The sequence below is a fragment of the Hemiscyllium ocellatum genome, chromosome 14 (genome assembly GCF_020745735.1).
Source record: "Hemiscyllium ocellatum isolate sHemOce1 chromosome 14, sHemOce1.pat.X.cur, whole genome shotgun sequence".
NCBI classification, from domain to species: Eukaryota; Metazoa; Chordata; class Chondrichthyes; order Orectolobiformes; family Hemiscylliidae; genus Hemiscyllium; species Hemiscyllium ocellatum.
In genome coordinates, this window is record NC_083414.1 from 69,649,451 (window position 1) to 69,664,848 (window position 15,398).

At 43.2% G+C, this 15,398-nt stretch overlaps 1 protein-coding gene across 1 annotated transcript in view; it reads right to left on the reverse strand.

Moving 5' to 3' along the window:
- Positions 1-573: 573 nt before the first annotated feature.
- Positions 574-15,398, reverse strand: part of mst1 (macrophage stimulating 1) — a 63,492-nt gene continuing 48,667 nt past the window's right edge. The window contains exons 13-17 of the mRNA XM_060835253.1: positions 13,887-13,964; positions 10,050-10,196; positions 2,445-2,551; positions 1,655-1,794; positions 574-849 (exon numbers count right to left, since the gene is read on the reverse strand). Of these exons, the coding sequence (XP_060691236.1) occupies positions 691-849; positions 1,655-1,794; positions 2,445-2,551; positions 10,050-10,196; positions 13,887-13,964 (631 nt within the window). The 3' untranslated portion in view covers positions 574-690. The remainder of the gene's footprint in view (positions 850-1,654; positions 1,795-2,444; positions 2,552-10,049; positions 10,197-13,886; positions 13,965-15,398) is intronic.

Sequence of the window (15,398 nt, forward strand, 5' to 3'; positions counted from 1 at the left end):
TGGAACATAATTCGATACTTATTTTAGAGGTAAGTGATCATTGGTTATCACATCTATACAAATAAAAATTCTACCTAAATCATTGTGTCATTGCCCAACTTCAATGTGACAGGTTTGAAAATTAGATTTATTGAGATGCTCTGAAACTCTATAGAAAATGCAACATGGTAAAAAGTACAACACTCTGATAACGACATTTATGTATACAATGCATTGACTGTATCATGACTATATACATGAGGAGACAAGCAGGTTAAACGGAGTTAAATGTCAGCAATTTTTTGTCATGAAAGAAGTGCCAAAAGAGCTCTTCAATATAGCAGTTAAATACTGTGTCAAAAGAGACATTCCAGATATCAGATTTTAAATTAATGCCAAACACTCAAAACAGTGCTGAGTGAAAGTTGCAATTTAATTAAATTGTATCCCAGACATAATTGACTCATTATTGCAGTGAAGTCTCTCAAAGATGATTGATAAATCACACCATTAATTAGTTAATCTCCCCAAAAATAACTTCATTGACCCATTGGTTTCATGAAATAACAAATCCTCCCATTTTACACTGCTAATTGTTTCAAGGTGATTATTCTGAAAGCCATGAAGAAATGATGTTACAAAGTTAACAGGGCTGGGAGTTTGGAAATATTTGTATCTCAGATGCTGAATCTCCCACTGAAAGGCTGGCGCCTAGAGTTCTATGACTTTTTTAATCCAGTCCACGTACATTGCAACTCGGACAAAGACGCCAGGGTGATTATGTCGGCCACATCCACGCCCTGGAATGATGACTCCCTCAAGCACCCAGCAGCTGTGGGTAAAGCAAGCAAGAGGCCCACCATAATCCCGCTGAAAGGCACAAGAAACTGTTTAAGTTTCCTGGGAACACAAGTGTAATAACAGTTGTTGCAGTTGTCCAACTTTGGATATCATTCGTCTCTATTAGTGTACTGATCTTGTCCCCACCTCTCAACCAAGAGTTCAAGTCCCACCTGCTCCAGAGGTGTATCATAATATCTCTGAATATGTTGATGAGGAGCAACTAGCTTCCAGATTCAGTTAGTTCAGTCTAGGTAATGGTGCCTCTATTCAAAGCTCTACTAACACTCCTTGTTCAGGTGAAGGGTAGTTTGAACACAGAATGAAGCTCCCCCTACATCACCATTTCAAGCATCATGGAGCCCTTACATAATAAGGTATTGTTAGGGCAACCTGTTAACTCCGCTGACCAAATATCCCAAATCCAAATATCAAAGCAAGATTTTCTGTGTGGCTTGATTCCTACTCCAGCTGTTCTGATTAGATTCCTTACAGTGTGGAAACAGGCCCTTCAGCCCAACAAGTCCACACCGACGAGTAACCCACTCAGTCCCACTTCCCCCTGACTAATGCAAATAACACTCGGGGGAGTTTAGCACAACCAATTCACCTGACCCACACATCTTTGGACTATGGGAGGAAACCGGAGGAAACCCACGCAGACACGGGGAGAATGTGCAAACTCTACACAGACAGTCACCCAAGGCTAGAATTGAACCTGGGACCCTGGTGCAGTGACGCAGCAGTGCTAACCATTGTGCCACCGTTCTGCTGACTAGAATCCTCCATCTGCTGTTACTGGTTACAACCATTTGCTCCTGTTCTTGTTACTTACCTCACATGTTCCATATCCCCGTAGAACTGTCCCAGCACAGATCTCTGTCTCAGCCAGGCGACCTCTGTAGTACTGATTACATACTTTGTTACTTATCACTGGCATCGCCAGGATATTCAGAACATCATCACGGCCTGTACCTACACATCAAGAGGAAGAAATTAGGACAGACAAAGAAATTATCAAAGAACCAACACAGGGCCTGGGTCCAATTGGCTCTGATAGAATAACGCAATTGTAATATCCAGCAAGTATCCAGTGACGGTCTCAATTATCTACTCTCTATGGTCTGACATGCAGGACGATGTTTTGTCTCGTAAATCCCTGGACAACCCAGAGAATCCCAGTATTACCCTTCTAGCATTCAATGCATCAGGTGGCTTTCTCTTATTTCTTGTTTTGTCCAAATAACTTGCAGGTACAAACCATTCCAAAACTAGAGATTCACATCCTGTAAGTACTGCATTATGGAGAACACCAGCTTTGCTCAGGACACAGAGAGGACGTAATTAGGGTGTAGCACCGTGCCAACTGTAATTAATCGAACTTAATTCACCTTTGCTTCATGCTATTTGTGCTACACCAAAAGGTGAAAGCATTGGCTAGAGTTTCAGTTTGTGAACATCATCACCAACAATGAAACCGTCACTCCCCAAATAGTAATATGACCAAGGCAGCTTGTTTGCATCCTACTGCATAACTGGATCAGACCACAATGATTGTTCCATGTAAAGTATGGTCCATGGTAGTGTCATTGAGGTGTTACCAAATTCCTGGTGGATGTCCTTACCTTGGGTCTCTCCCCAACCTGCTATCTCACAGCTAGTCCCTTCCGGAACGATATAACCCTGAGGGGGTAGACAGATCAGAGCAACCCGACTGTTCAAGGTGGCAGGTCTGTACAGGTGAGAAAAGAAACAGAGATCAGTGCAAGATATCTCGTGTTGACTGGGAAGACTTGTCCGGTAAATAGTGAAGCAGTGTTGCACAAACAGAAACAGATGAGATGTTCAATCAAGGTTCTGGCTCTCCTCTCAGGTGGATGTAAAATTTCCCATCTGACTAGTCAAGGTAGAGCAGAGAAGTTTTGCCTGATGCCATGGCCAATACTTACCCTTCCAACAATATCAAAGATGCAAATCATCATCACACCGCTGGTTTTGAGAGCCTGCTGCGTACAAACTGGCTGCCACATTAGAACATATCAGAACAGATATGTTTCATATCTGTTTGTTCATCCACAAACTCCATTAACAGACACATAGACCTGGACCCCACATACAAACTACTACAGCTGAAACTGACACCCAGAAGCGGCAAGAACAAATCACTATAAATACCGGAAGAAACAGCAAAGCAGCGCTTCACAGGAGGCTCCAATAACACTGATGATGTTCCCTAGCCAGGGAACGAAACGTTTGCAGCAAAAACTTCCAGCTCGGCGAACAGAACCACAACAACGGACACCCGAGCTACAAATCTTCAACCAGACTCCACATCTTTCCTATAATGTGGCGACCAGAACTGAACACAATACTCTAGGTGTGGCCTAACCAAAGTCTTATAAAAAGCTGCAACATGACACCCTGACTCTTGTACTCAACTCCCTGACCAAGAAAAACAAGCATACCATATGCCTTCTTTACCACCATATCTACTTGCTTGGCCACTATCAGGGAGCTATGGTCTTGAATCTCAAGATCCTGCTGTACATCAATGCTGATCAGAGTCCTGCCATTAACTGTATACTTTTTCTTAATATTTGATCTCCCAAAGTGCAGCACCTCACACTTACCTGGATTAAACTCCATCTGCTATTCTCTGCCCATATCTGCAGCCGATCTATATCCTGCTGTATCCTTTGACAACCTTCTACACTATCCACAGCTCCACTGATCTTTATCATCTGCAAACTTACTAATCCACTCATCTACATTTTCATCTAAGTCATTTACATATATCACAAACAGAGGAGGTCCCAGTACCGATCCCTGCAGAACACCATTAATCACAAACCTGCAACCTAAAACACACCCTTCTATCACTACCCTCTGCCTTCAGCTGACTCTGAATTCACGTGGCCAAGTCACCATGGATTCCATGCATTTTAATCTTCTAGATGAGCCTACAATGTCAAAAACCTTCCTAAAATCTATGTAAACAACACCCACTGTTCCACCCTTATCAATCACCTTTATCACCTCCTTGACAAATTTAATCAAGTTGGTAAGACATGACCTGCCCTGCACAAAGCCATGTTGAATGTCCCTAATTAGGCTATGCTTTTCCAAATGTGTGTAAATCCTAAGAATTATCTCCAATAGCTTCCCAAACACTGATATAAGACTCACCAGTCTGTAGTTTCCTGGATTAACACTATTTCCCTTCTTGAACAGAGAAACAACATTAGTTACTCATCAGTCCTCTGAAACCTCTCCTTGACCAAAGATCTTGGTCAAGGCCCCAGCAAACCCCTCTCTTGCCTCTCTCAGTAACCTGGGGTAGATATCATTGGGCCCTGGGGACTTACCTACCTTAATGCTCTTCAAGAGATCTAACACCACTTCCTTCTTGATCTCAAAATGCCCTAGTGTATTAACATGCTCTACACAAATCTCACTATCCTCCATTTCATCCCTAGGTGAACTCAAGTCTCACCGACATCCTCTGCCTCTCAGCACAAGTTCTCTCCTTAACCCACGACTGGTTCTACCTTTTCCCTAGTTATCCTCTTGTTTTTAATGCCTTGGCTATAGAATGCCTTGGGTTTAACCCTTTAACCCTACTTACCAAGGTCATTTCATGGTGCCTTTTTGTTCTTCTAATTTCCTGCTTGAGTATTTTCCTGCTTCCTTTTTTCCCCTCATGGGCCTTGTCTCATTTTAGCTTCCTAAATCTTACATAGGCTTCTTTTTTTTTGACTAACTTCACAACTTCCCTCATTATCCAAGAGTCCCTGACCTTGCCATCCTTGACTTTCCTCCTTACTGGACCATGCTGATCTTGAACTCTTAGCAAGTCTTTAAACAATTCCCACAAGTTAAATGTGGACTTGCCTGATAACAAATCCTCCCAATTAACACTCCCGAGCTCATTCTAATACTATCTCAAAACTTAAGGAGTTGTGATCACTCTTTCCAAAATGCTGTCCCACTGAAAGGTCAGTCTCCTGGCCAGGCTCATTAGATTATACAAGGTTCAGTATGGCCCCTCCTCTAGTTGGATTCTGCACATACTGTTTCAAGAAACCATCTTGGATGCACCTGACAAATTCTGCCCTGTCTAAGCCTCTTGCTGATCAAAATTCCAGTCAATATTGGGGCAGTTAAAGTCACCCATTATGACAGCTGTTTTTATTGCATCTTTCCATAATCTGCCTACATATTTGTTCCTCAATCCTATCACAGTAATTGCATTTTATTTTTGAGCTGTACCCTTGGAGAGGGCTCAGTAGATGAGCTGTCAAGTATGTCTTCTCTGAGTGCAGACGTAACATTCTCCCTGATTAGTAATGCAACCCCTCCACCTCTTTTACCTTCCTCTCCATCACGTCTAAAACAATGAAACCCTGGGAACATTGAGCAGCCAGTCCTGTCCCTCTCTCAACCAAGTCTCTGTAATGGCCATAGCATCATAGTCCCACATACTGATCCAGACTCTCAGCTAATCTGCCTTACCTATAATACTCATGGCGTTCAAATAAATAAACTTCAGTCCATTTGTACCAGATGTTCATTTCCCTGTTTCTGCCTGTCCTTTCTTGCTGATTTACTGGTCCTAACATTTACGTTGCTCCCAATCCCTCTATTTGCTGACCTGCTGCTCTGGTTCCCAACCCCCTGCCACTCTAATTAAAACCTTCCTGAGTAGCACTAGTGAATCTCCCTGCAAGGACATTGGTTCCCCTCTGGTTTAGGTGCAACCCATCCCTGTTGTACAGGTCACCGCTGCTCCAGAAGAGGTCCTAAGAACCTGAAACATTACCCCCTGCACCAGCTCCTTATCCACATAGTCATCTGTCCTATTTTTCTATTCCTTGGAGAAAATTACTTAATTTTTTATAAAGTAGTTTAACATGTTGCAAAGATACGAAAGGCAGTATATTGATATACACTTGGGGCTCTTGTGTCACAATGGTAGTGTCCCTATCCCTGAACCAGCAGTCCCATCTGCTCCAGCGAATTGTCAATAACAAGCCTGAACAGGTTGATTAAAAATAATTATAAATGCACGCTTTTAGCTTCCAACTAATTCACTGTCCTTCCAGATGCCAGATTTTCACTTTCTAATTCTTGGGTCCTATCTTAAGGCATTCAGTGTACATATCAGCAGTGCCCTCAAAGATAGGCTCCTTGGAAACCCCCAGATACTGTCTTTACACAGAGAGTGTTGGGTGCGTGGAATGCACTGCCAGCGGTGATAGTAGACTCAGAAACATTAGGGACATTTAAGTGACTCTTGGATAGGCACGTGGATGATAATACAATGAAGAGTATGTCGGTTAGTTTGATCTTAGAGTTAGGATAAATGATCAGCACAACATTGAGGCCATTGGACCTGTACTGTGCTGTGGTTTATACTCTCACCGGTGCTCCAAGACTCCAGTTATCCTGGTATATGAACATCCCAAAGCAGCTTATTCCCCCACTTCTCAAATTAACTTCTAATGACCTGATTCTCAGTTTTATCAAATCCAATCAATCCTTTCCCATTGTCACTCTAGCCCTGCTACACTGACCCCAGAATAGAAAGAGACAGAACCTGATACCTTCTATCCCTAGAATTGACAGAGAGTTCCAGATATATTAGAACATAGAATGTTACAGCTCAGTAGAGGCCCTTCAGCCTTCGATGTTGCGCCAACCTCTGAAATTAATCTGATGCCCATCTAACCCAAACCATTCCATTATTATCCATATGTATGTCCAATGCTCATTTAAATGCCCTTAATATCGGCGATTCTTCTACTGTTGCAGGCAGGCCATTCCATGCCCCTACTACTCTCTAAGTAAAGAAACTATCCCTAATATCTATCCTAAATCTCTCATCCCTCGATTTAAAGCTATGTCCCCTTGTGTTAGCTGTCACCATCCAAGGAAAAAAGCTCTCACTGTCTACCCTCCTCTGATTATCTTATACATCTCAATTAAGTCACGTCTCAACCTTCTTCTCTCTCACGAAAACAGCCTCAGTTCCCTCAGCCTTTCCTCATAAGACCTTCCTTCCATATCAAACAACATCTCAGTAAATTTCCTCTGAACCCTTTCCAAATAATGCAGTGACCAGATACTCCAGGTGCTGCCTTACCAGTGTTTTGTACAGCTGAAGCATGACGTTGTGGCTCCAAAACTCAATCCCCCTACCCACAACTGAAGTAAGGCTTACTGGCCTATAATTCCCAACTCGCCATCTTAAACAAGGGAACAACGTTTACTATCGTCCAGTCTTCTGGGACCACTCCTGGTAACAAAGACGACATAAAGATCAAAGCCAAAGGGTCTGCAGTCTCCTCCCTGGCTTCCCAGAGAATCTGAGGGGAAATCCCATCCGGCCCAGGGGGTCTTACCTATTTTCAGATCTTCCAAAATTGCTAAAACCTCCTCTTTGTCAACTTCACTCCCATCTAATCTTGTAGCCTGTATCTCCATATTCTCACTAACACTGCCCTTTTCCAATGTCAGTACTGATGAAAAGTATTCATTAAGCGCTTCCCCTATGTCCTCAGATTCCACACACAACTTTCCACTACTGTCTTTGATTGGTCCTAATCTTACTCTAGTCATTCTTTTATTTCTGATTCACCTATAGAAGGCTGTAGAGTATTTCTTGATCCCATCTGCCAACAACTTCTCATGTCCCCTCCTAGCTCTTCTTAGCCCTCTCTTTAGATCTTTTCTGGCTAACTTATAACTCCCAAGCCCCCTAACTGAGCCTTCATGCTTCATCGTGACAGAAGCATTTTTCTTCCTCTCGACAAGAGCTTCAACTTCTTTAGTAAACCATGGCTCCTGCTCTCAACAGCTACCTCCCTGCCTGATAGGTATATACTTATCAAGGACCCATATTTCAAGTGTGTCCATCCCCTGCAATTTCCTTCCCCATCCTATGCATTCTAAATCTTGCTTAATTGCATCATAATTGCCTTTCCCCCAGTTATACCTCTTTCCCTGTGGTATATATCTATCCCTGCCCATTGCTATTGTAAAAACATAACCAAATTATGGTCACTATCATCAAAGTGTTCACCTACCTCCAAATTTAACACCTGGCCGGGGTCATTCCCCAGTACCAAATCCAATATGGCATCGCCCCTTGTTGTCCTGTCTTCATACTGTGTCCTGCACACACTGAACAAAAACTGACCCATCTAATCTACTTGAATTATAGTATTCCTAGTCAATATTGGAGAAGTTAAAGTCCCCATTACAACTACCCTGTTACTCTTGCTCCTATTGAGAATCGTCTTTGCTATCCTTTCCTTTACATCCCTGGAACAATTCAGAGGCCGATAGAAAGCTCCCAGCAGGGTGATCGCTCCTTTCCTGTTTCTAACCTCAGTCCAAGCTACCTCAGTTGTCGAGTCCTCAAACGTTTTCTCAGTTGCTGTAATACTACCCTTGATTAACAGTGCCACACCCTCCCCAAGCCTCCCCCCTCCCCCCACCCCCCACTTTTACCATCTTCTCTGTTCTTGCTGAAACAATCCAGAACAACCATTCCTGTCCCTTCTCTAGCCTTGTCTCTGAAATGGCCATAACAGCAAAGTCCCAGGTACCAACCCATGCTGCAAGTTCACCCACCTTGCTCAGGATGCTCCTGGCATCGCAGTACACACATTTCAAACCAACATCCTGATTGCTGGTACCCTCTAGTGACGTTATAAATTTATCTCTGAGCTCAATGCCCTTAACATTTTGTACACTGGAACTACAATACAGATTCCCATCTCTCTGCTGCATTAGTTAAACCAACTCTCCCCCCCTGGCAGAGTATTAGCCAATTTCCCCTCCAGGATATTGGTATCTTCTATCAGTACCACTGATGTCTCTTGCTGTTTCTTGGACATCCTCTGCACACAGAATGGGTTGATGTACTCAGTGGAAAACTAAATGGCGTAATCGAAACCAGACTATTTGACTTATTGGGTTCTTTTTGTTTCATTGTAGTTCTACCATCCCCGTTCTCTTCATTTTGGCTCCCATTATCAAAGCCACTCAGTCAATATTCCTGATTTTGCTATTTTGCAGAGGATCCCTGGTGTTAGAAAGATTTGATTCTCCATGACCACTCTTCACATGACTTCAGATGTTGATACGAGGAGTCAGGCCTATAATGTGCTCTGCCCAAAACACTAATTCCATTCTTCAGTTCTGTAGAAGACTCAGACTTGAAATGTTAACTGTTTCTCTCTCCATTAATGCTGCCAGACCTAGGGATGCAATACAATAGTGGTAATGCTACTGAACGAGTCATCCCAAAATCTTGGTTAATATTCTGGGAACAAGGGTGTAAATCCTACCATAACAGTTAGTGAAATTTGAATTCAGTAGAAATCTGAAGTAAAATGTTACTCTAATGAAAGCCATTTATCAACTGTTAATTGTTGTAAAAGCCCATCTGGTTACTAAAGTCTTCAGTGAAGGAAATCCACCATCCTTACTTCATCTGGCCTACACATGACTCCAGATCCAAAAGCAATGTCCTTGACTCTTATATTCCATATGGTCAATTAGGGATGGGCAATGCATGTTAGTCTAGTCAGCAATATCCCATGATTTAATTTTTAAAAACTTGCTATCTTTCTCCAGTATTTTCTGTGATTGCTACATATTCCATTCTGATGTGCTTTCTCCACCAATCCTTTACACTTGTATCTATGTTTCATGCTGATAGGCTCGAAGTAAACAACAAATATTCCAATGGATTCACGGCAGTTACTGCAAAGATAATCCAGAACCCTAAACATCTAGAAAAAGTTCAAATCCCTCAGCAGTTTAAGAACTTGAATTTGGTTGAAAATGTCTGGTTTAAGAGGTGGTATTGACAAAAATGACAATGAAGGTGTCTGATTATTGTTAAACCCTAGTTAGTTCACTAATATTCTTTTGGAAAGAAAGTCTGTTTTCCTCTAGCCTCAATTTTATTCCAGTCTCATATTTCTAGTTGTCTCTTTACTGTCCACTGATAGAGCCCAGCAAGATCACCACAAACCTCACCAGATGCTGATTTAAGCTGGCCCACTACCACCATATTCTCTGAGCAGTTGTGCAGGATCAATAAATGTCAGTTAGCCTTGCCAGGGACACTCATACTCCAAGAATGAACATAATTTTAAAACATTAAAGTTAGAAAGATGAATATCGAACAGAGCAGATAATTTTATTGGTACGGGTACCTCTCTAACTCCAACATGATCAGGTTCGAATGTTTTGGTCCACACACGGCCCTTCGGATGGGGATAGCTTGCTTGTTTGGGTCATCAGACCTGGGATCTTTTAAAATGGTCCCCATCCAGGCTTCATACCCCCTGAACTCAGCATAACTAAAAGACAAAAACACAAAACTGAGACACAGGTTCATTTTTCATGACCGATACAGGGACTTGCTCTTTCAGGCTAGTCTAGTATAGCTTCATCAGAGGACAATATTTTCATTCACATCCTCTCATCTGAAAGTGTCTTTGGAAGCTGATGCTGTGGGTCTGGGTACTTTGGTTCACTACTAACTCCAGATTTCTTGTCAGCCAGGAAAAGAATCTCTGAGACCAGAGAAATGATTACATTCTTGGGAGAATCAGAGGACAGATATCTTGCTGATGTTTGAGCTCTGTGTGCTTCGCATGGTGGGATCAATGGAATACAGTGACATTTTGGGGAGCTTTGACGTAATGCTAGCAGAAATTACACTTGGTTAGAGATTGGAACAGAAATAAGATTCTATCACATTATCCTATCAGATGTTTAGATCTGGCCCAACAGTATGTCTCCCTCCCCATACCTATAGGACACTTCTAGGTCTCACTGTAGTATATCCATAGGGATGAACTGAGTGGGATGATTATTCATTTTGCTCCAGGCTGGAAATAGGCTGAAATTCCCTGAAGCATTCCACTCAGGAGGTGATTAGAGATTTTCAATCATTAATCTAAACTGGATTAAAAAAAACAGGCTCAGATTATAAAATGCATATCTGACCTGGTCTTATAACTAATAAATGATTGTTGGAATTGTAAGTGAGGATAAACAAAACAGAAATTCCATTTAAGATGTTGAGTAAAGTTATAATAAACATAGTGAAGGATAACAAGGGTGAAGATGGAGATACAGTTCCCACTGACAAAAGGGTCAGTAATCAAAACACAAATTAAGATCATTGGCCAAATCTCCAGTGAAAAATTAAGAGCTTTGTTTTAAACAGTGAGTTCTTCTTATCTGGAATCTGCCTGAATGGCTGGCTGAAGCAGATTCAAGAAACTATCAAAAGGCAAATAGGTAAACACCTGAAGAGAAAAAGGGAAGGGCAGGAAGAGTGAGTCTAGGTGAATTGTTCGTCAGAAGACTAGCATAGAAGCAACAGGCCAAATGGCCTCTTTCTGTGCTGTTACTATTTCACAATTCTATGATTCCACAAATCATTGGACAAGGAAGAAATGTTTGTGCGGCATTGAAGGAACAGGAGAGGGTCACTGTCTGGATAGTTTTTCCTTGGACATAATGGGCCAAATGGGACAAAGCAGCCCACTTAATTGACAACATATCCACTCTCTTCACTGCTAATACTCAGTGACAGCAGTGTGTACTCTCTACAAGATGCACTGCAGAAATTCACAGCACATTCTAAACCCTGGACCACTTCCATCTAGAAGGACAAGGGGAACAACACCCCTGGCAAGTTCACCTCCAAACCACTTACCATCCTGACTTGGAAATATATCGCCATTCCTTTGGTGTCACTAAGTTAAAACCCTGGAATTCTCAGCCTAATGGCATTGTGGGTCTACCTACAACAACATTTCAAGAAGGCAGCTCAGCACCACCTTCTCAGCAGGTAGGTTGGGGAGTGGCCCAGCCAGCAACACCTACATCCCATGATGGATTTGAAAAAAAAACTTGCTTCTTATAAAGTATATAGAATAGAACATAGAATCCCTACAGTGTGGAAATAGGCCATTAGTCCACACCGACCCTCCAAGGAGTAACCCACCCAGACCCTATTACTCGACATTTACCCCTGACTAATGCACCTAACCTACACATCGTTAAACACTATGGGCAATTTAGCATGGCCTAAACCTGCACATCTTTGGATTGTGGGAGGAAACTGGAGCACCCGAAGGAAACCCACGCAGATACGGGGAGAATGTGCAAACTCCACATTGACAGTCGCCTGAGGCTGGAATCGAACCCAGGTCCCTGGTGCTGTGAAGCAGCAGTGCTAACCACGGAGTTACAATATAACCTACAAAATTCTAGCAGAACTAGACAGGGTAAACAAAGGAATGAAGTTCCCAATGACTGGGGAACCCAGAACCAGGGGTAACAGTTCAAGGGTATCAGTGGGTCATTTAGTACCGAGACAAGGAGCAATGACTTCACCCAGAGAGTGCAGGGCCTGTGGAATTCTCTGCCACAGAAAGCACTTGAGACCAAAACATTGAATATTTTCAAGAAGGTATTACGGATAGTTGTTAGGGTAAAGGGATCAGAGGATATACAGAGAAAGTGGGAACAGGGTATTGAGGTGAATGATCGAGATGAATGGTGGAGCAGGCTTGAAGGGCAGAATGGCCTACTCTTGCTCCTACTTTTGCACTGTAAATTCTAATATTGTATGAATAAGAGGGAAAGCAACGCTTGATGTGAGACAAGGTCAATCTATTACCTGATTTTCCCTTTTCATTCTGTATGTTATTTTTATGCCAGGACCAAAATACTTCAGGGATCTCACTTTGCAATTAAGTGGATCAGTTGAAACCTCTGGAAATTGCATAATTCCTGGTTGGATGATGAACCCTGGAGCTGGGAGTTTACCTTACACCATTTGAAGGGGTAAAACATTGACTGCCTTTTGAGAGGTGCATTTTTATTGGAGTAAAATGAAGGAGAGACAGAGTTAAGGAAGGACACTTGGTTGGGGGGGGGGGGTGCGTTCGCTCCACCAGGATAAAGCACTGAACCTTCCGCCCCCCCACAGAAAAATATGGTCCTTTTACCAGAGAGTCTAGGTCAGGGCTGGTACAAAGAAGCGAAGTCAGGCCTGCTTCCCAACACGGCAAAAGCAAGGACTGCAGATGCTGGAGATCAGAGTCTAGATAAGAGTGGTGCTGGAAAAGCACAGCAGGTCAGGCAGTATCTGTTTTACTTTGATGGATATGGAAGGCTCCTTTGGGGCATTGGTCAGAGGTGAGGGGGAAAGGTGTGGGCGCAAGTTTTATAATTCCTGCGGTGGCAGGGGAAGGTGCCAGGAGGGGAGGATGAGTTGTTGGGGGATGTGGACCTGACCAGGTAGTCATGGAGGGAATGGTCTTTGCAGAAAGCGGAAAGGGGTGGGGAGGGAAATATATCCCTGGTGGTGGGATCCGTTTGGAGGTGGCAGAAATGTCAGCGGATGATGCAGTTATGACCTGCTGTGCTTTTCCAGCACCACTCTAATCTAGACTGCTTCCCAACATGCCTGCATCTGGTGTACACATACAAACTACTGCAGGGTCAATGATGGAGGACAATAGGATAATATTCTCAATGAGGTTAGCCCATTCCGATTGAAGTTCCCAGCCACCTCACTACTTCCTGATTGAAATGCGGGAGCTGCCTTCACTCCCAACCAACAAAGCCTCTCTATAACTAGCCACAGGAGGCTACCATGTTGCGATGGTCATCCCTCCCACTGAATTTGACTTCTGTCAGGATGGGGAAGGATGTGAGTGCCTGGCTCATGCCAGTTTGAGATGTCTTGACTGCGCAAGGGTATTTGTTTCTCCCCCACCCCACATCAGTAACTTGGTCATCTCAAATATCCCTAACTCCGGCTGAGATCAGGAGGTTAAACCAGAGTCTTCTTACGAGTCTGGTTCAGAACCACTTTGCATGATGCGCTCACCCATGAAGCTTTCAGTGCCCAACTCCACACCTCCCTGGCACTTTGAGACTAATAGCCAAACCCACACCAAAATTATATTGGCATGACATTCCTGCACAACTAGAGCTCCATGCATTAAACAGACGGATCCTACCAGGAGGCAAAACACTGCTTCATACTGATGATCCAGTTCCTGCGCACAAGGGACCCACCACAAAAATGCTTCCCTTCCCTGAAAAGAAAGGAAAATACAACATAAATGCATGTTCAAGAAAAATCAACAAAATTGGCATGAGAGAAAAAGGCAGCAGGGAAAAAATATCCATCCCATCCTCTCCACCTCCTTAATTGTGTTGACAGCTCTGGTTGCTCAGCTCCCTGGTGCCTTTCCCACAGGATGTCCCACTTCTAACTGCACCCATGAACAGCCCACAGCTCCTGCCACTGATCCACTCAATGGAGCCCACTTCACCAGGTATCACCTTCTGACACTGACTGGAATCAACCATCTGGATTGGGTGATCCTTGACTGTCAATCAAACAGTTCTTTCCCACATGGGTGACAGCAGTGAAACATTGCAGGACTGGAAGTCTGAGGTGAAAAGCAGAAAAATTTGGAAATCAAATAGGACATTAGTACTGGAGAATGGAAGAAAGGCAATATTTTAGGGCGACTAGCACTGATCAAGAATGGAAAGCATTAAGTATCGAACTGGTTTAACTCAAGCACAGGGGCTAGCAAAACTTCAGGTGTGAAACACAAGTAAAGCCCCGCAGTAGAATGGAAACTAAGAGAGGGTTCACAAGAGATTTACAAGGATGTTACCAGGCATGGAGAGCTTGGATAATAAGGAGATGTTGGATAGGCTGGGACTATTACTCCTACTTCTGGAAACATCTTCTCAATATCTGCTCTATCCTGGGTCTCCCAGTATGCTGTAAGTTTCAATCAGATTTTCCACTCATCCTTCTAAACTCCACTGAGTATAGACCTAGACTCCACAACTACTCCTCATTTGAGAAGCTCTTCATCTCCAGGATCATTCTTGTAAACTTCCAATGGACACTCTCCAGCACATCCTTCCTTGGATACGGGCCTGAAACTGCTCACAATATTCCAAACGCGGTCTGACCAGAGCATTCTCCAACCTCAGCGGTACATCTCTGGTTTTATATTCTAGTCCTTTCAAAGAGAATCCTGAACTAGGATTCCCAAATCACTTTGTACTTCAGATTTCCACAGCCTTTACCATTTAAAAAAATAGCCTCTACTCTTCCTACCAAAGTGCATATGCTCACACTTGCTCTCACTGTATTCCATCTGCCACTTCTTTGCCCACTCACCTAGGCTGTTCAAGTTCTTCTGCAGCCTCCCCATTTCCTCAACACTACCTGTCCCTCCACTTACCTTTATGTCATCTGCAAACTTAGCAATAATGCCCTCAATTCCTCCATCCAGATCATTAATGTACAAGTGAATAGTTGTGGTCCCAGCAAACCTCCACTCATCACTGGCTGCCATTCTGAAAAAGAACCTTTTATCCCTACTCTCTGCCTTCTGCCAGTCAGCCAATCCTCTTTCACATCGCGCTCTCTCTCTCTCTCTCTCTCTGGACTCTGTCTCCACCAATCAGCTCACACTCATCCCATCCCACCCCACCTCACC